Below are 22,690 nucleotides of genomic sequence, written 5' to 3'. Positions count from 1 at the left end.
ATTTTTATTCAGTCTCTTTCCCATGTTTTCATAAAGCAAAATATAAGGCAGAAAAAAAATCATTCCCAGGGTTTTTAATTGTCCTCTTTCAGGAGTAATCACTTGTGACAGTGTTTCGTCCTTGGTTAATTTAAAAATCTTTTTGGTGGCAACATTTTGATAGCTCTTTTTTTTTTTTTTTTGAAGTTCTCAGTTTTGCAAATAAACAGTTTTTGAACACATTCAGATTTCAAAATAATTTTTAACAGTTATTTCAGCACGTAATTTCATTCCTTTGTGTAACCCCCACTCTCTGGGTGTTTTGTTTTGTCTTGTTGCTAGTATTGGCTGAGTAATGGAAAATGAAATGATTATTGGACATCAGTAATGTGCTTGCCAGGTGGACAAAACAAATGTGGAATCTTGATGGATGTGAAGAAAAATTGAATAGAAGTTAGCCAGGTGAAGAGTGAAAGGAAGTGAACAGGTATCCCAGGGATATGGAGGGGATAATCTGGAGGTCCTGAGATAGGGAAGGGCTTAGCTGATTGGAGGAACAAAAATAAGACCAGTTTGGCTAGAATGTAGTGATGAAAATGTGTGATGACAGAAATGAGGTTGGGGAAAAGCCTTGAGGCAGATGACACAGAAAATTATTATAAGGTTTTTTGGATTTTAAGTGTATTGGGAACTATTGGATGTTTTTAAGCACAGAATGCCATGATCAGATTTACATTGTCAGTAGACTTACTCTGGCTTCTGTGGAGATTGTAGAAGGGCAAGAGTTTTCACTTGCCCTTAAGTTTTCACTTAATGATGCTATTGCAGTAATCCAGGAGGGGATAATGCACCACTACAGTGGAGGCAGTGGTTGTGGAAAGAAGGGGATGAGTTAGGTTTTTTTGTTTGCTTTGTTTTGTACAAAGAATAGAATTTAATGAGGGTTTGGATATGAGGGATGATGGAAAGAAATGTTTCTGGTTTGATAATCTGAATGCATGAAAATACTATTTACTAAGATGACAGTATCCATGTAACCAAAGTCTTGGAGTCAGGGTTTGCTACTACAACCCAAGGGAGTGTCGAAAACAAGGAACTTTATTACTTCTTACAAGTAAGGAGACAGATGACTCTTAAAGCACTGTGTGTGTGGGGTTAGTGTAAGGAGCTTTTATTTAGTGTATTAGGAGGTTGGGAGGGAGCTCATAAAGGCACTTCATTTCAATTACTCATGCCTAGTATTTCAGCATGCTAGTGTGTACATTGTATGTTCAAAAAAAATGGTGGAAAACTCTGCCTCTAGGAGATCTTGGTATCATAATGAGCTAAAGGTAACTGCAGGACTGCTCAGAGGGACTTCTGTGCAGTTCCTAAGGGCCAGTCCAGCTCATTCTGGCTCACATAAGGGGCTGTCAGGTGAGACACACCTACCATGGGCCTCTGAGGTGAAACACCATGTCTCCTTGGTTGGAACTGTTGGTTCTACAAAACAAAACATATTCCTTTTCTGCTTTTGTTCCTTTCCTTCCACTCTTTTTGTTGATAGCTTTCTGCCCTCTTTCTTGAGTAACTTCCTATTGCATGCTCATTTACACCTGGAGAAGCCCTACCAGTTATTTTAAAAGAAGTCTAATCTGGCCTGTTGAATACAGAAGTAAACCTTTTAAAACTGAAGTTCAAGAAGTTTATATTAAGACTCAATTTTAGTAGAATTTATCATCAGCTGGATGGAGGGTTAGTGGGACGTGATGTTGTAGAGATGTTGAAGGTATTTTGTGTGCTGTAGGTAGGCTTAACTGGGCTCATATAGGACCCTTATGCTTGGAAAGATGATAAGCATTTGTAATTCCTGGTTGCTTAGTTGATTGAATAGAATCATTTGAATTTAAACTGTGAAATTAGGAAAGATACCAAAGGCAAACGTTTTCATTGAGGAGAGATCAAACCATCTTTTAGTAATTTGAATCCTTTTTTGGATGAGAAGAGATATAACTAATTGAAAGAAAGCTTTTCATGTGTGGGAAATATCAGAAAGGGAGACAGAACGTAAAGACTGCTAACTCTGGGAAACGAACTAGGGGTGGTAGAAGGGGAGGAGGGCGGGGGGTGGGAGTGAATGGGTGACGGGCACTGGGTGTTATTCTGTATGTTAGTAAATTGAACACCAATAATAAAAAAAAAAAAAAAAAAGAAAGAAAGCTTTTCAGAGAAATAGGCAGAAAATATGTATCTTAAAATAAGTTGGTTCCTGGGTTGCTCAGTCGGTTAAGCATCTGTCTTTGGGTTGGGTCTAGGGCCCTGAGGTCAAGCTCTGCATCAGGCTCCCTGTTCAGTGGGGGAGGCTTCTCCCTTTCCCTCTGCCTGCTTGTGTGCTCTCTCTGTCAAATAGATAAATAAAATCTTAAAAGATACCTGTAGTTTTAAAAAAAAACTTATTCTTTCTCACACTAAAAAATAATACATGCTCATTGCCAAAAAATCCAAAAAGAAGAATACAAATAAGAAAATAAAAATCCTCCATAATATCATTGCTCAGACATCATATTTTAGAATATATTCCTCATACATTTTACCTCTTCACAAATATGTGTATGCATACTTTTTAAAAAAGATGTAGTTTTACATTAGTTTAACAATTTTTTCATTTTATAACAATGAATTTATTTCTGTATCGGTAACTATGGGATGAAAAGTCTAACTGGGGGCAGCCCCAATGGCTCAGCAGTTTAGCGCCACCTTCAGCCGAGGGCGTGATCCTGGAGACCTGGGATCCAGTCCCACGTCGGGCTCCCTGCATGGATCCTGCTTCTCCCTCTGCCTGTGTCTCTGCCTCTCTCTCTCTCTCCCTCTCTCTCTCTGTCTCTCATGAATAAATAAATAAAATCTTAAAAAAAAAAGAAGTCTAACTGGAATCTAGAGTCAGATGATCTTGGTTAGAATCTTGTTAACTTGCAGAGTGTGACTTTGAACATGCCACTGAACCTATCTAAATTCTTGTCTTCATCAATTAAATAGGAAGTAAATAATATTGTTCATGCCTGTTAAAAGTGTTAAATGAGATAATGTAAAATGCACATAATACAAAACCTAGCAGACAGGCATGCCTTGAAGATACTGTGGGTTTGGTTCAAGACTACTACAGTAAAGCAAGTATTACAGTAGCACTAATCAAATGAATTTTTAGATATCCCAGTGCATGTAAAAGTTATGTTTGCACTATACTATAGTCCCTTAGGTGTACAATATATGTCTAAAAATGTAATACTCTAATTAAAAAATACTTTATTGTATTGCTGAAAGATGCTATCTGTGTGTGTGTTTTTTTTAAACATGTATTTATTTTTAGAGAGAGTACACATGCACGCAACAGAGGGAAGGGCAGAGGGAGAAGGAAAGGGAGAGAATCTCAAGCAGACTCCTTGCTGAATGCAGAGCCCCACACAGGACTTGATCTCAGGACCCTGAGATCATGACCTGAGCTGAAATCAAGAGTTGGACGCATAAGAGACTGAGCCACTGAGGCTCCCCCATCATCTTTGCTTTCAACAAGTCATAATCTTTTTGCTGGTGGAGGGTCTTGCCTCACAATTGATGGCTAATGACTGATTAGGATAGTGGGGTAGTGGCCATAGCAATTTCTTAAAATAAGACAACAATGAAGTTTGCTATATTGATGGACTCTTCCTTTCATGAATGATTTCTCTGTAAGATATAATGCTATTTGATAGCATTTGACCACAGTAGAACTTCTTTAATTATTGGACTGCTGCTTTTTTATCAACTAAGTTTATGTAATATTCTAAATTGTTTGTTGTCATTTTAACAATCTTCACAGCATCTTCACCAAGAGTAGATTCTATCTCAAGAAACCACTTTCTTATCCATAAGAAGCAACTCATCCATGTTCATTAGATTGCAGCACTTCACTCACATCTTTGGAGTCCACTTCTAATTTTCTTACTGTTTCCACCACATCTACAGTTACTTCCTCTAACCCCTCAAAGACAACCATGAGGTTTGGAATCAGTTTCTTCCAAACCCTGGTTAATGTTGATATTTTGACCTCTTCCTATGAAAATGTTCTTAATGCCATCTAAAATTGTGAATCCTCTTCCAGAAAGTTTTCAATTTTCTTTGCCCAGATCCATAGGAGGAGTCATAGACTATGGCATCTGTAGCCTTTACAAAATGTATTTCTTAAATAATTAGACTTGAGAGTCAAAATTCCTTCTGACCCCATGGGCTAGAATGAATATTGTGTTAGCAGACATGAAAGCAACATTAATCTGGTTGTACACATCCAACAGAGCTCTTGGGTAACCAGTACATTGTCAATGATTAGTAATATTTTGAAAGGAATCTTTTTTTCTTCTTTTTTTTTTTTATGAGCAGTAGGTCTCTTAACAGGGGGCTTGGAGTATTCAGTAAATATTGTAAATAGATACTGTGTCAAACAGTCTTTGTTTTTCCATTTGTAGAGCAGAGGCAGCATAGGTTTAGTACTCTTCTTAAGGGCCTAGGATTTTCAGAATGATATAAGCATTGGCTTCAACTCAAAGTCAGCTATATTAGCTCCTAACAAGAGAGTCAGCCTGTCCTTCAAAGCTTTTAAGCCAGACATTGATTTCTTCTCTCGAGCTGTGAAAGTCCTAGATGGCATCCTAGAATAGAAGGCTGTTTCTTGTACTTTGAAAATCTGTGTCGTGTAGCCACCTTTGTTAGTTACCTGTGTTCTCTAGACCTGGAAATTTGCTGTAGCTTCTACATCAGTATTTGCTGCTTTAGCTTGTACTTTTATGTTAGAGAGATGGCTTCTTTTTTTTTTTTTTTTTTTTTAAAGATCTTATTTATTTATTGAGACAGAGAGAGAGAGGCAGAGGGAGAATCAGGCTCCATGCAGGGAGCCTGATGCGGGACTCGATCCCAGGTCCCCAGGATCACACCCCAGGCCGCAGGCAGCACCAAACCGCTGCGCCACCAGGGCTGCCCGAGAGATGGCTTCTTAAACCTTATGAACCAACCTCTGCTAGCTTCAGACTTTTTTTCTGCAGCTTCCTTACCTTTCTCAGCCTTCATAGAATTAAATACAGTTAGGGCCTTGCTCTGGATTAGGCTTTGGCTTAAGGGAATATTGTGGTTGGTTTGATCGTCTATCCAGACCTCTAAAACTTTCAGCAATAAGGCCATTTTGCTCTTGATCATTTGTGTCTTCATTAGAACAGCATTTTCATTTCCTTCAGGAACATTTCTTTTGCATGCACAACTTGGCAAAGTATAAGAGGCCTATCTTGGCTTTCGACATGCTTTCCTTATCAAAATTAATCAGGTCTAGATTTTGAGAGTGAGAGATGTGTGACTCTTCCTTTCACTTGAACACTTAGATGCCATTGTAGGGTTATTAATTGCCCTAATTTCAATGTCGTGTCTCGGAATGGGGAGACCTAAGGAGAGGGAGATAGGAAGGAGCAGTCAACACACAAACACACACACACACACACACAATAAATTGATTAAGCTCAGTGTCTTACATAGGTGTGGTTTGTGGCATCCCAAAACAATTGCAGTATTAACATCAAAGATCACTATTCCTAGGCAACCATAAGAAATATAATAATAATGAAAAAGTTTGCAGTATTCTGAGAATTACCAAAATGTGGCAAAGAGACACGAAGTGAGCAAGTCCTGTTGGAAAAATGGTGCCAGAAGACTTGCTTGATGCAGAGTTACCACAAACCTTCAATTTATAAAAAAAAAAAAAAAGAAAAAAGAAAAAAAAATTGCAGTGTTTGCAAAGTGCAATGAAGTGAAGCAACAATAAAATGAGATGTACCTATATGGTAGGAACCCATTTAATTCTTTCATTTATTCAAGAAGTATTTATTTGGCATCTGCTGTGTGCATTAGTGTTGCACTGGGACACAGTATGAATTAAATAGAGAAAAATATAAAGTATGGAAGCTACATAAGTACTGTGTAAAAGCCTTTTGTTATGGAAAACTGGGTTTGTCTCCCTGAACTTGAAGCCAAAAGACACAGGCAAGCCAAATAATAGGAAAAGGAAAGGTCTTACTTGAAACAAGTAAAGGAGAACACCAGGCATCTTTCCTAATAAGACCACTAGTGTCTCCCTGAATAACCAAATTGTAAAAGTTTTATTGTAAGGGTTCATACATACTCATGGTGAGGCTTGTGCAGTAGGGACTACATCATGGAATTGGGGCAAAAGTCATCTTAAAGTTACTGAGTCCAAGTCAGAATCACAAAGGCCAGCAAGGGATAGTATCATCAGTTCTCTGGCTCCAGGTGGTTCAGTATCTTGAGTACTCAAAGGGATTTTAGATCCTGCAAAGATAACTCAAGAATATGTGTCACTCTTGAATTTGGAGTTTTACCACTGATTTATTGTTCCTGACATGGTTAGACTATCTCCTGGCCTGGTAGTGGCTGTTTTTATATTCTTTCACAAGTTGGCTAGGAGGCTTTATGTCAAGAAAGTTATATCTGTCTTTTTCCAGGGACACTCTTTCTGTTAACAATTTTACTTTAAATACATAGTTGTTATTAGATAAATAAAATATAGAAAAAAAGAATAAAATATAGAAAAAAAATCCCTTGCCACATCGAACTTATATTTTAGTGGGAAACTGTTGGTATATAATACAAAGTAAATATTTGGTCTTTGTTCCCATTTCTATTGTCATGAAGCTCCTAAAACGCTTGGAATTCCTATGTGGTAGGAATATCTTACTCTCTTTTTAATTAATTAATTAATTAATTAATTAGAGAGAGGGGATGGGGAGAGAGGCAGAGGGAGAAGAGGAAGCAGACTCCCTGCTGAGCACGGAGCCCAGTGTGGGGCTCAGTCCCAGGACCCTGAGATCATGACCTGAGCCTAAGGCAGATAGATGCTCAACTGACTGTGCCACCCATGTGCCCAGGATTATCTTATTCTTAAGGCACCCCTTTGGATCACAGCTGGATTTATGCTTATGAGGTGACTTAGGATAGGGTCTTTGGACAGCCTCAGGGCTGGGCTGGTCACCTGGAAGGCCTAGTGATGAGATGTGGGAACTCTCAGCCCTAACCTGCTAGCGTTTGGGAGGGGAGGACTGGCCTGGGATTGATTGATCTCTATAAAAACTCTTTAAACAGTGAGCTACAGTCCAAAGATTCACCATGCAGAAGGATGGTACACTCCATATCTTTTGTTTTGGACTCCTCTGGCTGTAACCTTATGTACCTATCCACCTGGCTGTTCCTTCCTCCCTCTTTTTTTTCCTTTCTTTTCTATTTTTTCTTTGGCTGTTTGTTTCTGTCTTTCATAATGGACCAGTAAATGTAAAGTACATTCCTTAGCTCTGTAAGCTGTTCTACCAAATTATCAAGCTTGGGGAGGAGATTGTAGGAAACCCTGATTTATAGCTGGTAGATCAAAAATATGAATGGCTTGAGGCTTGTGGCTGGTATCTGAAATGGGAACAGACCTGTGCGGTTGAGCCTGTAACTTGTAGGTTCTGCATGACACTGGGTAATTAGTGATAGAATTGGATTGTTTTTTTTTTTTTTTTTTTTTTTATGATAGGCACACAGTGAGAGAGAGAGAGAGGCAGAGACACAGGCAGAGGGAGAAGCAGGCTCCATGCACCGGGAGCCTGACGTGGGATTCGATCCTGGGTCTCCAGGATCGCGCCCTGGGCCAAAGGCAGGCGCCAAACCGCTGCGCCACCCAGGGATCCCTAGAATTGGATTGTTAAACAACCAGCTGGTGTCAGAATTGGTTGAGAGAAACAAGAAATAGACAACATACAGATAAATAAGTAGATTATGTATAAAGTATGCTAGATACTGAAAATGTCAAGAAGAGAAAATGGAGCAGTAAAAGGGGATAAGAAATTTTTGCAGGGGGAGGGTTGCAATTTTAAATAGGTTGGCTAGGGAAAAGATGGCTTTTGAATTAAGAACTGAGGGAAGTCAGAGAGCAAGCTAGACAACAGTGAATAAAAGCAATGCAAAGTCCTTGAGGTGAGGGTTTGCTAAATATGTCTCAGGAACAGCAAGGAGGCCCAGTATGGCTGGAGAAGAGAGGATGAAGGAGAACATAGTGGTGGGTAAATTTGGAGAACTAATAAAAAATTATAGAGGGCTTTCTATGTCACAGTGCTTAGGACTTTAGCTTTTATTGTGAGTAAGAAAAGCCATTGGAGGGTTTTGAGCAAGGAGTAGTGAGATCTGACTTTGTTTTTAGTAGAACAAGTTCAGGGAGAGTAGTTAGGAGGGCTATTGTGAAAATCTACATATAGATGATGGTGACTTAGAAGAGGATGAGAACAGGATGTGCAGTGAGGAAGTTGAGAAGAATAAAATTCTGGATATATGCTTACTTTAAGTCTGAAATATTTCATTTTGTGTTGGTATCATTTATTTAGCCCACTCCCTTAAAGGTGGACATTTCTACCTTTCCACTGCTTTTTAAACGTTTTGATGAAAATTGTCATCTGTACATATATAAGCCCTTTTCAGATTATTTCTGTAGAATAAACTACTAGAAATTAGATTGATGGGAAATAAAATATATTTTTATCTTTTTTTTAAGATTTTATTTATTCATGAAGGACAGAGAGAGAGAGAGAGAGAGAGAGGCAGAGACACAGGCAGAGGGAGAAGCAGGCTCCATGCAGGGAGCCTGACATGGGACTCGATCTCTGGATCTTGGATCATGCCCTGAGTTGAAGGCAGATGCTCAACCACTGAGCCACCCAGGGATCCCCCAAAATATATTTTTAATACATTTGATTCATACAGCCAGAATACCATTTTAGAGGAATTTGCCTGTTTTTTCCTACCTGCAATAAATTTGAGTATTTACATTTTTAATGTAGAGTTCTGATATACAATGGATGTGTAACTTTTTACAAATCCCATGACCTTACAATAAAGAGTTTTTCTAATTTTAAAAAGCACAATATTTATTTATTTATTTTTTTTTAAAAGATTTTATTTATTTATTCATGATAGTCACACACAGAGAGAGAGAGAGAGAGAGGCAGAGACACAGGCAGTTGGAGAAGCAGGCTCCACACAGGGAGCCCGACGTGCGATTCGATCCCGGGTCTCCAGGATCGTGCCCCGGGCCAAAGGGAGGAGCCAAACTGCTGCACCACCCAGGGATCCCAAAAAGCACAATATTTAATTTCAACTTTTCTTTTAGGTTACAGTTCCTCTGAGTCACCTCATCAATGCCTTCCATTCACCAAAAACCACATCTATATCTGTCAGTGCGTCAGCTTCGCAAAACCAGCATCGAGATGTAGTTCCAGAGCATGAGGCTCCTGGCAATGAGGTAATAGTTTTTACGCTAATTGTGTGAGAAATAGCATTTTTTATTTAGTATGTTGTAAACATGTCTGAAATGTCCTTCTGTGGTTAGGCACTTGTAACAAGGGATTTCTGTCTTCGGCTTATCTCCTTTATGATTACAGATGTCTAATTTTGGCTTTATTGTGTATATAGGAAAGCTACTTAGTCTTATTCTTTAACATTTAGTTTATTAAAAATTTCATGTGGCAGTGGTGCATGGCTAGCTTAGTTGGTTAAGCAGACAACTCTTAATCCTCAGAGTTATGAGTTTGAGCCCCACGTTGGGCATGGAGCCTACCTTAAAAAAAAATTCATGTAGAAGTATATTTAGTGTTCATTTTCTAGATTATTAGTTGTATGATACCATTTAGATATTTTGTATTGTTCCAGCACTAGCAGTGAACCCATAATTAACTGACCATAATTGCCTCCTAAGTCTCAAGGAACATAGAATGTAAGAAGTTACTGTCTACTGAGATATAGGAGTGTTCAGTGTAATCGAACAATTAGAATATAGATCCTGAAAGTGAAATATATAAGCTATGAAACTATTTTCAGTGTTCAGAGAGTTATAAAACCAGTGTTTCCAGTGTTTCCTAGGATACAGGGAATTCGCAGCCTAGGAATCTTGGTGTTTACAGGGTTTATTAGTAAGATAGCTGCATGTTGCTCAGAATATATTTTTCATAGAAAACACTATAATTTGTAGTTAAATTTCCTAAAAACCTCTTTTTTTTTTAAGGTAAAGGGAAGTTTTTTTTTTTAATTTTTATTTATTTATGATAGTCACAGAGAGAGAGAGAGAGAGGGAGAGAGAGAGGCGCAGAGACATAGGCAGAGGGAGAAGCAGGCTCCATGCACCAGGAGCCCGATATGGGATTCGATCCCGGGTCTCCAGGATCACGCCCTGGGCCAAAGGCAGGCGCTAAACCTCTGCGCCACCCAGGGATCCCTAAAAACCTCTTTAATCCACAAGTACCTTATGTTGTTAGTCCTGATGTCAGGGACTGTGTGGCAAAGAACAGTAGAGTAGGAGTTGAAAGTGTTCACTTCTTGGGAGGGTTGGGGTCAGTCTTGGGATAAAATTTTAATTACATGAAAAGTTTGTCTTCAACGTCTTTATTCCTTCTTTCTATAGGCAATCCATTGTCTTTCTACTGCGGTGATAACCTTCTCCTACATTATAGTTCAAGAGAGCCTGCCTTATAAAAATACATGTAACACAATTGGTACATATAGCAATATGGTGTTTATTTTAGACATTTTGGAAAATACTGTATAGGTGGAAGAAATAAAATTCTCCTGTGATCTTGTTCCCCGGAGATAATGCTATTAACATTTTTTAAAAAAGATTTTATTTATTTATTCATGAGGGACACACATACACACAGAGAGAATGGCAAAGACACAGGCAGAGGGAGAAGCAGGCTCTATGTAGGGAGCTCGATGCGGGACTCGATCCCGGGACCCCAGGATCACTCCCTGGGCTGAAGGCAGGTGCTAAATCGCTGAGCCACCCAGGGATCCCCAACATTTTGTATTTATATTATCAAGTCTCTTTTGTCTCTTATGCTTTCTGTTTTGTTTTGTTTTTTTTGAAGTTGGCTGTATGTGCAAGCATGGAGCCCAGTGTGGGGCTCAAACTCAGGACCATGAGATTAAGACCCAAACCAAGATCAAGAGTCAGACATTTAACCAGCTGAGCCACCCAGGCACCCCTGTACTTTTTAATTTTATAATTGGGTCATTCTGAATATTGCTGATTTAGATTCTCCTTTGTTCATTTAATAGTCCTTATGGTCTTGTTATGCCATACATTTTCTGTATTTTAATGACTTCAAAGTATTCATTGTATGATATCCCATTGTTGGATATTGTTCCCAATTTTTTTTTTGCTATAAGAAACATCATTTTTACTCTCTGCATTGCTAAAGACTATTTCGTTAAGTGAAATTGTTAGGTCAGGGGCTTGAAAAGTAGCTAAACTCTAGAAGCCGATGATCTTATGAGTAATGGTCTCAAATACAGAATCGGTGTCCTTAACCTCTTATACACCCTCATTAGCCCTATTGTTTGTCTTCAGTGAGTGTTCTTCATTGCTTTACAGAACATTTTCTTTCTCCTTAAGCATCCTGCTTCATCTCTACTCTTAACCCCCTTGCTTTCATTATGTCTTGCTTATCCAAACATCCACTCCATCATGCAATTTTAAAAACCTTCCTTTCAACTTCTTTCAAAGCTACTGACTTATTTTCCCTTTGCTTTCAGATATCTCGAAATAGTAGTCTGAACTTGTAACTGTTCTTGGTAAACTTTTATTCATACTATATCTCATCATAGTTTGCTACTTTGTACCATTTTACAGACTCACTTTGTTAAAGTTGTTGATTTCCTTCATGCTAAATACAGGCCTTTTTAAAAAGCCACATCTTTACAACTTTTCCTCAGCATCTGGTCTTGTTGAATAATTACTACTTTCAGAATGCTCCCTTGAATTTAGTGATGTTAGATTGATGGTTTTTTTCTCTTTCTGTTTTGCTGGCTTGTGTTTTATTGCCAGCCCCATAATTGACCTAATTTTCATTATGCATGCATTCTCCCAGGTCATGTTACCCATTTTCATATCTTCACCTAACAAGTATGTGTGTATGTGTGTGCGTGTGCAACCTGATAACTCCCAAATATGTCTCCAACCCTAAATTCTCTTTAAATCTTTGAAGTAATTTATTAAGTGCTTTGTTGAAATAACCCTTCTGGAGAGAATTTCTGGGACCTCTAAATTAAGATGTCCAAACTCAGCTACCCTCCCATTCCAGTGTATTCAAACTTATAGTGGATTCAGCCCCTTTTTATGAGTCTGACTCCAACCAGGAGAGAGAAGCCACATAATCATCTGAACAGTGGAAGTTTAATGCAAAAATTAGTGTAATCTTTTGGTTTAATATTTTTAAAACCCTATTTTTATAGGGAATTAGAATAACTAGGGATTGGTTAGTAATAAACTCTAAAATATACAGAACTAGCTGATTTAAGGAGTAGCTAATACACTTAGGACTGAGATAGGGCATCACAAGAAGAGTTCTTCACCGGCAGGCTGAGGTCATAACCGTTTTGGAAAAGAGGACATGGCTCACTGAATGGCTGAGAAGTCACTGGTGTCATGCTAGCTGCACTTGATGGGAATCTGCCATCTAGGGTCTCAGGGAAAGTTATTCATGGGAATGTCTCTTATTGGAAAAGCTGCTACGGCTACCCACTGTTTACTATAGGAGCCAAGTTTTAGAGCAGCTACACAGGTGGCAACCAGATACCAGAGAAACCATGGGTGTTACAGATGGAAGCCTGCTGGATGAGCACACTGGAACCAGGAGCAAAAACACTTTCCTCCTCCAGGGTCTCCAGTGCTCTTTAGTGACAAAGCTTAACATTGTCCCAGCTGTCAAAGAAAAAATATTTGAAGAGCCCGGATCACTGTTCATGGAGCAAACAAAAAGGATTAAGAGAAGCTAGGAGACAATAGATTGATAACTAGCATATCCATCCAGAACCCTTCTTCCTCTCAGTCTCTTACGGGTTTTTCCAAATCTCTATTGTTATTTCCAATTTTTGTTGGGCTTGGTTCAGGCTCATACCATTTTTTTGTTGTTGTTGTTTTTGTTCCGTCAGCCTTCTTTTATCCAGTTTATTTTATTACACAATCCAGGCCCTTTGATGATATTTTGTTTGTCCCTTACCCCAAGACTTTTTGTCATTTTGCAAATCAGTGAAGCTGTTTCTGACTTATGAAATTAGTTGCTTTCTGTTTTCTTACCACTTTTTGTTGTAAATATCTCTGTAATACCAGTCATATGTTTTATGATAATTGCTATATTTATATGTACCTTATTTTTCTTTACATTCCAAGGACCTAACAGGCAATAAGTAAGGGAAATAATTTTAAGTTAAGAATCTGCATTTCCCTTTTGAAGTCTTTGTACTGTAAATAGACTTTCTGGCTTCCCATTTTAAAAGATAACTTTTGTGGGGCGCCTGGGTGGCTCCTTCAGTTAGGCATCTGAGCTTGGGTCTTGATTTCAGAGTTGTGAGTTCAGGCTTCACATTGGGCTCTTTGTGGAGCCCACTTAAAAAAAAAAAAAACTAATAGAAGAAAACTTTTGAAAAGTACCTTTTGAGTGTTGTAGTCCTGCTCTTTTCATCATAATAATATGCTTTATATTGTGTAGTTTTTAGTACAGAGCACTTTATTTATTTCATCATGCCTTTAACTACCTTTGTACAAGTGTTAGGATGTCAGATGAGCACATGGTCTTTTCTATTGATCCATACATACCATCTTGTGAAGTAGGCAGGGCATGTCCACAGTCATTTTACTAATGAAGAAGTTGATTCTAAGAATATGTGACAAAGCACTTGTCACAAAGCTACTAAATGACATCAATCCAGAGCTATATAATTCGTGGATTATATTTATTTATTTATTTTTTCTGTGACTTCACATCGTCATCAGAAGCTGATACTTACTCTGTTTATTTTTGCTTTCCTCACTTGAATATTTAGTGTCTGGGGCTTGTCTTTTATGTCTACCTGACAGCTCCTGTGGACAAGAAAATAACTCACTTCTATCCTGTTTGTAGATAGTTTAGAACTATTTCAATGTGACCGTACTTTGTTGCCTAGTTTTCACACATTTTTTTACCTTTTCAATTTCCCTCCTTATTAAAAGTTAGATATGGGTAACTATAGCACCTCTCAGTTCAAAGAAGGATCTCAGCAATGAGACCAAAGAAGTGAGATGTCCTCTGGTAACCGCATACCCTTTTTTTTTTTTTTTAAAAGCAAATGGGCTTTTGTTTATGGTATTAGAGACTGAGGAAGTTTTAAATGTCCATAACTTAGAGATACTATTGGGAATACGATAATTTTAACCTTTGTCAAACCTCATGACTGATCTCCATAAAACTAGAATTATAAAAATATTTGCACCAATTTTTATTTTTTCCTATTTAGTTTTTAAATATTAGAAAAGAGGAATCAGTACATTTGTTAGATTTTTTAAAAGCTATATTATTTTGATTGATAAGAACTCTTTAATTAAATACCTTGATAATAATGCTAACTTGGTTGACTCAATTTTTTACAGTCTGTACTTAACTTAAGAGACCTTGGATTATCTGATTTAAAAATTGGACAAATTGATCAACTGGTAGACAGTCTACTTCCTGGATTTTGTGAAGGCAAGAGTGTTTCTTCCCATTGGCATACATCTCATGTCTCTGCACAGTCCTTCTTCGAAAATAAATATGGTAAGTTAGTGTATGTTTTGCTCCAATTTAAGTAAGCCGTTGTAGTTACTAATAATTTAACAGATAGCATATATTAACATTTACTGTGTTCAAGTTTTTTCCTGAGTTCTGTTCCATTCCTTTCCTTTCTTTTCCTTGATAATTTTTCATATTGGAATAATTTTAAATATACAGAAAAGTTGCAGAGGTAGTACTGAAGTTCCTATATATCTTTCACCTGGTTTCTCCTAATGTTAACTGCTTGTTAACCATGGTGCATTTTGTCAAAACTAAGAAATTAACATTGGAATGATATGTTTAACTATAAATGGTATTTAGATTTTACCAAATGAAATTAAATCTTATTAAATTACTGGTTTTCCACTAGGGTTCTTTATTTGTCCCAGGATCTAATAGAGCATACATAGTATGTGATTTTAGGAGAGCAGAGGGTTGTTTTAAATTTAGGTGACAAACATTAATTGGATTCCAGGAACTGTACTAGTTCCTGAAGAAATACATTGAAGAAATAGTCGTAGTCCTTTTTTAAAAGAATGTCTGTATATTTTCTTATTTAAGTCTTGCTACAATCTGGTGTTACAATAAGTGGGTAATTTGTAGAAGGGGTTTCCGTCTCATGAATTTCTTTTTGGATGATACTTAATGAATGTTAGAACTTATCAAAATAATTGTGTTTTATTGATGGAAGAAAATATTTTAAAAATCAGTATAAGCTATAATAGCCCAGGAAAAAAGTGCGGATTTAAATAGTTTTGTGGGGATCCCTGGGTGGCGCAGTGGTTTGGCGCCTGCCTTTGGCCCAGGGCGCGATCCTGGAGACCCGGGATCGAATCCCATGTCGGGCTCCTGGTGCATGGAGCCTGCTTCTCCCTCTCCTGTGTCTCTGCCTCTCTCTCTCTGTGTGTGTGACTATCATAAATAAATAAAAATTAAAAAAAGAAATAAATCTTTATCTTTGTGATAAAGATTTATTTATTTATTTATTTAAGATTTTATATATTTATTTGAGAGAGAGGCAGAGGGGGAAGGAGGCTCTCCCTTTAGGGAGCCTGATGTAGGACACCTGAGCCAAAGCAGATGCTCAACCACTGAGCCAACCAGGTGCCCCTAAAGATTTTATGTAAGGCTGTACTTCGTACAAGCTTAATTCATTTACTCCTCATTCTATTGCCTTTATTACATATATGGGTTGTAGGGTAAATAAAGAATTTAAAAGTGAGAAAAATGAAGTTTTTGAGTTTGGGGGCTTAGGTTAGAAATCTGCTTCTATTATTTTATGTTATGCGACTGTCTTCCTGAGAGAAGTCCTGAGGCTTAGTTGTTAAGGGTGAGGAGTAGGTTAGGATCAAACTCAGTCCTGCCACTGAGCAAGCTGTGGCATTTACTTTATTCCTCTAAACTGTTATTTTCTCATTTTCATGAAGCACGAAGAAAAACTCCTTATCTTCGCAGGATCAAATGAAATAATCTGAATAGTTTACTTAGCCATACTATAATGCTTGGCTCATAGTAAAGTGTTCACTGGAGTAAAATTTTTGTTATTATCGTTGTTATGTAGTAGTAGTAGTATTACTGTTGTTCTTCTGGTCTGCATATTTACATTTCCTTTTCCTTCCTTTTCTTACATTTCCTTTTTCTTATTGCCAACTGCTTTCTTGGCTTAGGAAGGCTAGAGGTATTAAGAAGGAGTTTGTTGACTTAACGATAAGATTTCCAGAAAAATCCCTGAATTGTAACTGGGATAGATGAGAACCAGTTTCTATTGCTCCTTTCTGCTTTTTCCCTAGGATCATGGATGTGTAAAGTAAGATGGGGCCCATTACTCAACAGTGGGAATTTGAAGGATCACCAAAGTTTATGGCTTCCAACTCTGGAAGGAACTATCTTTGTACACAGTGACCAGAATCTTTGAGAAAGAGAGATAACTGTGCTTTGGTTTATAGTGTTTAATCACATAATTTATTAGAGTTTTTGAAATTGTCCCTAGGAAATAGCAGTTCTTTATGTCTTTGTGTTCCTAACTAAAGGTAACTTTAGCTAAACATACATATCTTTTCCTTTTGGTTTGAATTGAATTTCATTGGCAGCTATAGTCATATAGAAGATAAAAAAGATAATCTAATGGCCAAATGATAGTAAAGGGATAAAGAACTGTAATTAGACTAAAAGTGTTTTTAGAAACTCCTAAAAGCAGAGTCATATGAACACATAAAAGGCTAAATTTATACTTTTATTTTTCTAGTATTTGGTAAAATTATATTTTGTTACTTTTTTAGCTTGGTAAATAGAAAATTTACTTTTTTCAATTTTCCTCCAGGTTACTTAGATATGTTTACTACTTTACGTTCCTCTTGCTTGTACAGACAGCATTCAAGAACTCTTAAAAGTATTTGTTCAGATCTTCAGTACTGGCCAGGTAGGAAATAACTGTCTTTATTTTGAAAAAAATTAATATATATTTAACAAATTCTAATTTATCTTTCTTAATTGTATTAATGTTTATAAACATTCATTTGTAGCTCATGGTAGAACTGATAGAGTCAATTAGTTGGGTATGTCCATAATTTTTAATACAGTATTTGGAGTCCATTAGTTTGGGTATGTCCATAATTTTTAATTTGGAAAATACATAATAGCTGAATTTTGAATGTAAGTGATAAGTGCCATAGTAAATCAAACTTTAGGAAACTTATCTATACCTTTAACATAATTAACTAAACATATTTGTTTACTTCCCCATATTTTTAAAATTTCATTTTCAAAATTGTTTCAATTGATTGCAATGACAGAAAAAAATGTTGAAAAAGTCAGGGCAGCAGCAGAGGGGCTTCATCAGTGGATCAGAAATTTGAGGACTTTCCCTAAGGTATGAAGTAGATGACATCACATTGATAGCAAAATCAAAGATGCATATTTATTTATTTATTTATTTATCTCTCTCCTGCTCCCCCTACTTGTGTTGGTGTGTCTTTTTCTGTCAAATAAAATCTTAAAAAATAAAAGATTTATATTAATCTCTGTTGGCAAAGATGTGGAGAAAAGGATGTTCCTATTCATTGGTAGATGTATAAATCAATAACAGTCTTTTAGAGGGCAGTTTCTTAGTGTTAAATAATTCAACCTCACAGTTTCACTCTTAATAAATCAGTCTACATGTGCTAAAAGATGATACGTACAAGAATTTTAACTGCAGCATTTTTAGCAATAAGAAAACAGGAAACCACTAACATTCATGGTAGAAAAGTGGTTGAATATTTAAATTGCTGTACAATGATAAATTGAAAAATATTAACAGCCATTAAATTGAATGCACAATCTGTCCTGTTCTGAAAAATATTCATGATATACTGTTAAGCGCACGAAGATAATTGGCAAAAAATTTTACACTACTTATATAGAAAGAGCATGTGTTCACATACATAGAAGGGTAGTCATGAAATTGTTTTTCAAAACTTTTATTCTTTTATTTTTTTTTATTTTTTTATTTTTTTTAAATTTTTTTTTTTTTTTTTTATTTATGATAGTCACAGAGAGATTGAGAGAGAGGCAGAGACACAGGCAGAGGGAGAAGCAGGCTCCATGCACCGGGAGCCCGACGTGGGATTCGATCCCGGGTCTCCGGGATCGCGCCCTGGGCCAAAGGCAGGCGCCAAACCGCTGCGCCACCCAGGGATCCCAAAACTTTTATTCTTTTAATTTATTTTACATAGGCTCCATGCCTGGTGTGGAGCCCAGTGCAGACTTGAACTCATAATCCTGAGGTCAAGACCTGAGCTGAAATTAGGAGTTGGATGCTTAACCGACTGAGCCACCCAGGCGGCCTAGTCGTGAAATTGTTAACAGTGGCTACTTCTGGAAGATGCGATTGGGGTTTGAGGAATTAGACCATGACTTTTATTTGTGCTCATCAGTGAGGTTTTTTTTCTTTCACATTTTAAAACTACCAAGAAACTCTAAAGTTAATTTATAGATTCAATCCATTTTAATGACTTTAATTACCAGGGTAGTGAAGTATCAGGCAAAGAACTATGTTAAAAAAAGAGATGATAAACTAGGATATATGGATTTGGTGTCAGTTTTGAATCTTAGGCATTTTTCTTGTAAAATTTGCAATAAGAAGTAAATGTGATACTGTTCCGTTCAGTTTTCATACAGTCTCGGGGTTTTAAAACTTTGAAATCAAGAACTCGACGTTTACAGTCCACCTCTGAAAGATTAGCAGAGACACAGCATATAGCACCATCGTTTGTAAAGGTAATTAGACCTTTTTTGTTGTTTGAAAAAGCAGTAATTTTCAAATTATTAAAATGAGAACCTTCAATATCTGATTTCTTTTAGTAGCCAGTTGATTTTCTAAAGGACTAGTAACCTGTGTAATCATTATACCTACAGCTCTTCTGAGTGCCAGTCGTGTTTCTCTTGGTCTATTAGACATCTCCCTTTATTCTTTTCCCTACATACCTACCTGTGTGTTCTCTGTGTTCATGAATAGCATCCGCCCAAGCTAGAAACCTGGTGATCAACTTTGATTTGTTCATCTTTTCTCCCCTCTCACATCCATTAATCACTAAAGTCCTGTTGATCCAGCCTCTTAAACATTTCTTAGATTTGTCTCTTTATCACCAATTCCACTACATGATAGACTATAACAGTTTCTTGCCTAAAGGACTCTAGTAAACATTCATTTAGTCTCCTTGCCTTTTTTTTTTTTTAAGATTTTATTTATTTATTAGAAAGAGAGCACGTGGGATCCCTGGGTGGCGCAGCAGTTTAGTGCCTGCCTTTGGCCCAGGGCGCGATCCTGGAGACCCGGGATCGAATCCCACGTCGGGCTCCCGGTGCATGGAGCCTGCTTCTCCCTCTGCCTGTGTCTCTGCCTCTCTCTCTCTCTCTCTCTCTGTGTGACTATCATAAATAATAAATAAAAATTAAAAAAAAAAAAAAAGGAAGAAGAAAGAAAGCACGCAAAAGCAGGGGGAGTAGCCAAGGGAATGGGAGAAGCAGGCTCCCCTCTGAGCAGGGAGCCTGAAGTGAGCCTTGGTCCTGGGACCTCACCCCAGTACCATAACCTGAGCCAAAGGCAGATGCTTAAGTGACTGAGCCATCCAGGTGTCCCTTTGTTTTTTTAAAAGAATATTTTATTTAAGAGAGAGACTCAAAAAGAGAGAAAATCTCAAGCAGGCTTGGCACTGATGGTGCCTGATATGAGGCTTGATCACATGACCCTGAAATCATGACTTGAACAGAAGTCAAGAGTCAGATGCCTAACCAGCTGAACCATCCAGGCTCTCTTTAGTCTCCTTGCCTTTAGTTTTGTTACCTACCAGCCTCTAGACTGCCACCAACCCATCATCTGTCTAAAATGTATTAATGTAATAATAATTGGATAACTTTGCTTTATTGTCAAATTCCTACTGTAATATCCATTTGGCCTCTGCCTACCATTTTCCTATTCTCATCTTTAAATATGGCACCCCCCCTGAACCTCCACCCTACTCCTCTCTTGGCATTTTAAAGTCCTATCAAACAAGATTGCTTGCAGTTCTTGAGCACTAAGACCTGTTATTTCATGGCTCTGTTAATGTTGTTTATGTGTTGTGTTCCCTGTGGTTTAGAAATCCTGTACCCTGTGATTTAGAAATCCTGACTTCCTAAAGTAGCATTTATTTTACCCCAGACCTAAAACAACTTTGTCGTTGTTGTTGTTGTTTTTAAGATTTTATTTATTTGAGAGAGAGAGCACATGAGAGCAGAGGGAAAGGAAAAGGAAGGGGAAAGAATCTTCAGATTCTGTGCTGAGTTCAGAGCCTGAGGATAGGCTTGGTCCCTTGACCCTGAGATCATGACATGAGTTGAAACCAAGTGTTGCTTAACTGACTGAGGCACCCAGGTCCCCCCAAACCTAGAACTTCTAATATATCAAAATGATTTTTAAAAATTAGTTATTTGTGTATCTCTCTCCTCTAGTAGACTGAGATCATTCAGATCATTGGTTATTTATCTTCACATTTTCAGAACTTATACAAGGCTAAGGATATAAAAGGTTCTCACTAAACATTTAATAAATTAATGAAGTTTTTCCTCTAGTAGAGATAAAGGAGTGTGAACATCAAACCATTAAAACCCTAAGTACATACATATATGTAACCAGGTTTCAGAATAGTATTTTTGGAGAGAATTTCTGTATTTTAATTGATTGATGCAAGTATAAGGTCCAAAGTTAGTTTCTTAGCCATTAAGTAATTTATTATTGAGTCTTAGTGTAACTCTTTAGGTGGATAATAAAAATTAGAAATTCTAGAATTTTTGAATGAATTTTTTTGTGAGTGGTCACTATATTTTTGGGCAGTGTTCTCTCTATAATCAGTACTGATGCGTTGTTTGTGTATTTAGGGGTTCCTTTTGCGGGACAGAGGATCAGATGTTGAGAGTTTGGACAAACTCATGAAAACCAAAAATATACCCGAAGCTCACCAAGATGCATTTAAAACTGGTTTTGCAGAGGGTTTTCTGAAAGCTCAAGCACTAATGCAAAAAACTAATGGTAAGTTGATTTGACACTATCCATATTTGGGAAGAACATCTAAAAAGAAGTCATAGTCCTACCTTTAAGTGATTCTAAATATTTTTTCTAACAGGTATGACCCTTTTCATTGGTTATATTCCATTGTATTTGTAACTTAGGCTGTGTCAAAATGAAAATATCTATTGACACTCTCCCTTTTCTCAAATGAGAACCAAAGTCAAGGACAGAAGCATGAATGCCTTCATGAGGCTTTTGGTAACAGGGTGTTGAAAGGAAATTCTGGCAATTAAACAAAAGAATGCCAGGTTCCAGAATTGCATGTGATGAAATGTAATTACCATCAGTAACCTAACACTTTTCATCAATCTGTCATTTGTCATTATTGTCATTTGATTTAAGCTTATTTTTCCTCCTCCAGATTCTCTGAGACGAACTCGTCTAATTCTCTTCGTTTTGCTGCTGTTTGGCATTTATGGACTATTAAAAAACCCATTTTTATCTGGTAAAGGCTCTTTTTATTTTTCTGACTTTTAAAAAATCTTTTAAATAGTTGATTTTTTTTCATAGTCTGGCTAAGACTTAGGAGAGAGGAAACATTTACTGTTCTGGTGTCTAGGCCTTTCTTTCCCAAGTTAACACTTCACAGATTGGGTCAATTTGAGATTGTTTTTTTGCATTGCAGTAGAAAAGTTTTAATCTGTTATAGTTACATGCCATCTACATTGTCAGGGCTTATTATATTTACATTGTTTTGTGGATTACTGGAAAAGTTGCTTCAGACACTGTACAAATTTTAAGTTTTACTTTTGAGAAAATAATTAATATTTTGTTAAAGTTCCAAAGATTATGTTGCAGCAAAAGTGTTGGATTAACTCCTATGAGTGGTTTTTCCAGATTTTTAGAAAATTATACCTATCCAGTTATAAAAGTTAAAAAACTTGTAGAACAATTGTATAATAGCAATACAAAGAAATAGTTACTTATTTCAAAGACACTAATAAATTGATGAAAAATTTATATATAATACATGATTAAATATTTAATATACAATTAAAATCGCTTTAAATGAGTTTCGTTTTCTCAGTTTGCCAGTCTGCAATGAATAATGTCAGTTTTAAGTGGTTCCTGTTGCTTTCTCATCTATTCACTTTTTACCCTGTGTTCTCTATGTTCTTTGTGATTGATTACCTTGAGAGAAAAATACATATACAGTTAAAGAATATCAGTTGACCTGGATCAGGACTTCATCCCAGAACTTGTATGTAACCCCAGATATTTTAAGTTTTTTGTGGCATCAAACCTGAGATGAGATTTTAACATTCAGGAATATTCTTTTGATAGCTAGAGTCAGCTTCTCTTGTCTCCTTATTTTCAAAACTGAACCAGTATAGGGACACTGAGTGATATTGGAAGGGTGGGATGAAATCTGGTTATTCTTTTATGTTTCTTAATTAATTTCTTATGTTAAGCAAAGTGTATATCAAAATATGAAGTGTGTTGCTTTTGGGTAATTAATTTCTTACAA

The 22,690-nt window shown here is 36.9% G+C and overlaps 1 protein-coding gene across 2 annotated transcripts in view; it reads left to right on the top strand.

Annotated features, from left to right (window-relative positions):
- The window catches only part of YME1L1 (YME1 like 1 ATPase), a 43,948-nt gene that overhangs the window by 796 nt on the left and 20,462 nt on the right, over positions 1-22,690 (top strand). For both annotated transcript variants that reach the window (XM_072818841.1, XM_072818840.1), the window contains exons 2-7: positions 9,188-9,319; positions 14,477-14,639; positions 16,957-17,055; positions 18,784-18,893; positions 21,033-21,183; positions 21,584-21,667. In XM_072818841.1, coding sequence (XP_072674942.1) covers positions 9,188-9,319; positions 14,477-14,639; positions 16,957-17,055; positions 18,784-18,893; positions 21,033-21,183; positions 21,584-21,667 — 739 coding nt within the window. The remainder of the gene's footprint in view (positions 1-9,187; positions 9,320-14,476; positions 14,640-16,956; positions 17,056-18,783; positions 18,894-21,032; positions 21,184-21,583; positions 21,668-22,690) is intronic.

Source organism: Canis lupus, assembly GCF_048164855.1.
Source record: "Canis lupus baileyi chromosome 5 unlocalized genomic scaffold, mCanLup2.hap1 SUPER_5_unloc_1, whole genome shotgun sequence".
In the NCBI taxonomy this organism is placed as follows: domain Eukaryota; kingdom Metazoa; phylum Chordata; class Mammalia; order Carnivora; family Canidae; genus Canis; species Canis lupus.
This window is presented reverse-complemented; position numbering and strand designations above follow the sequence as displayed.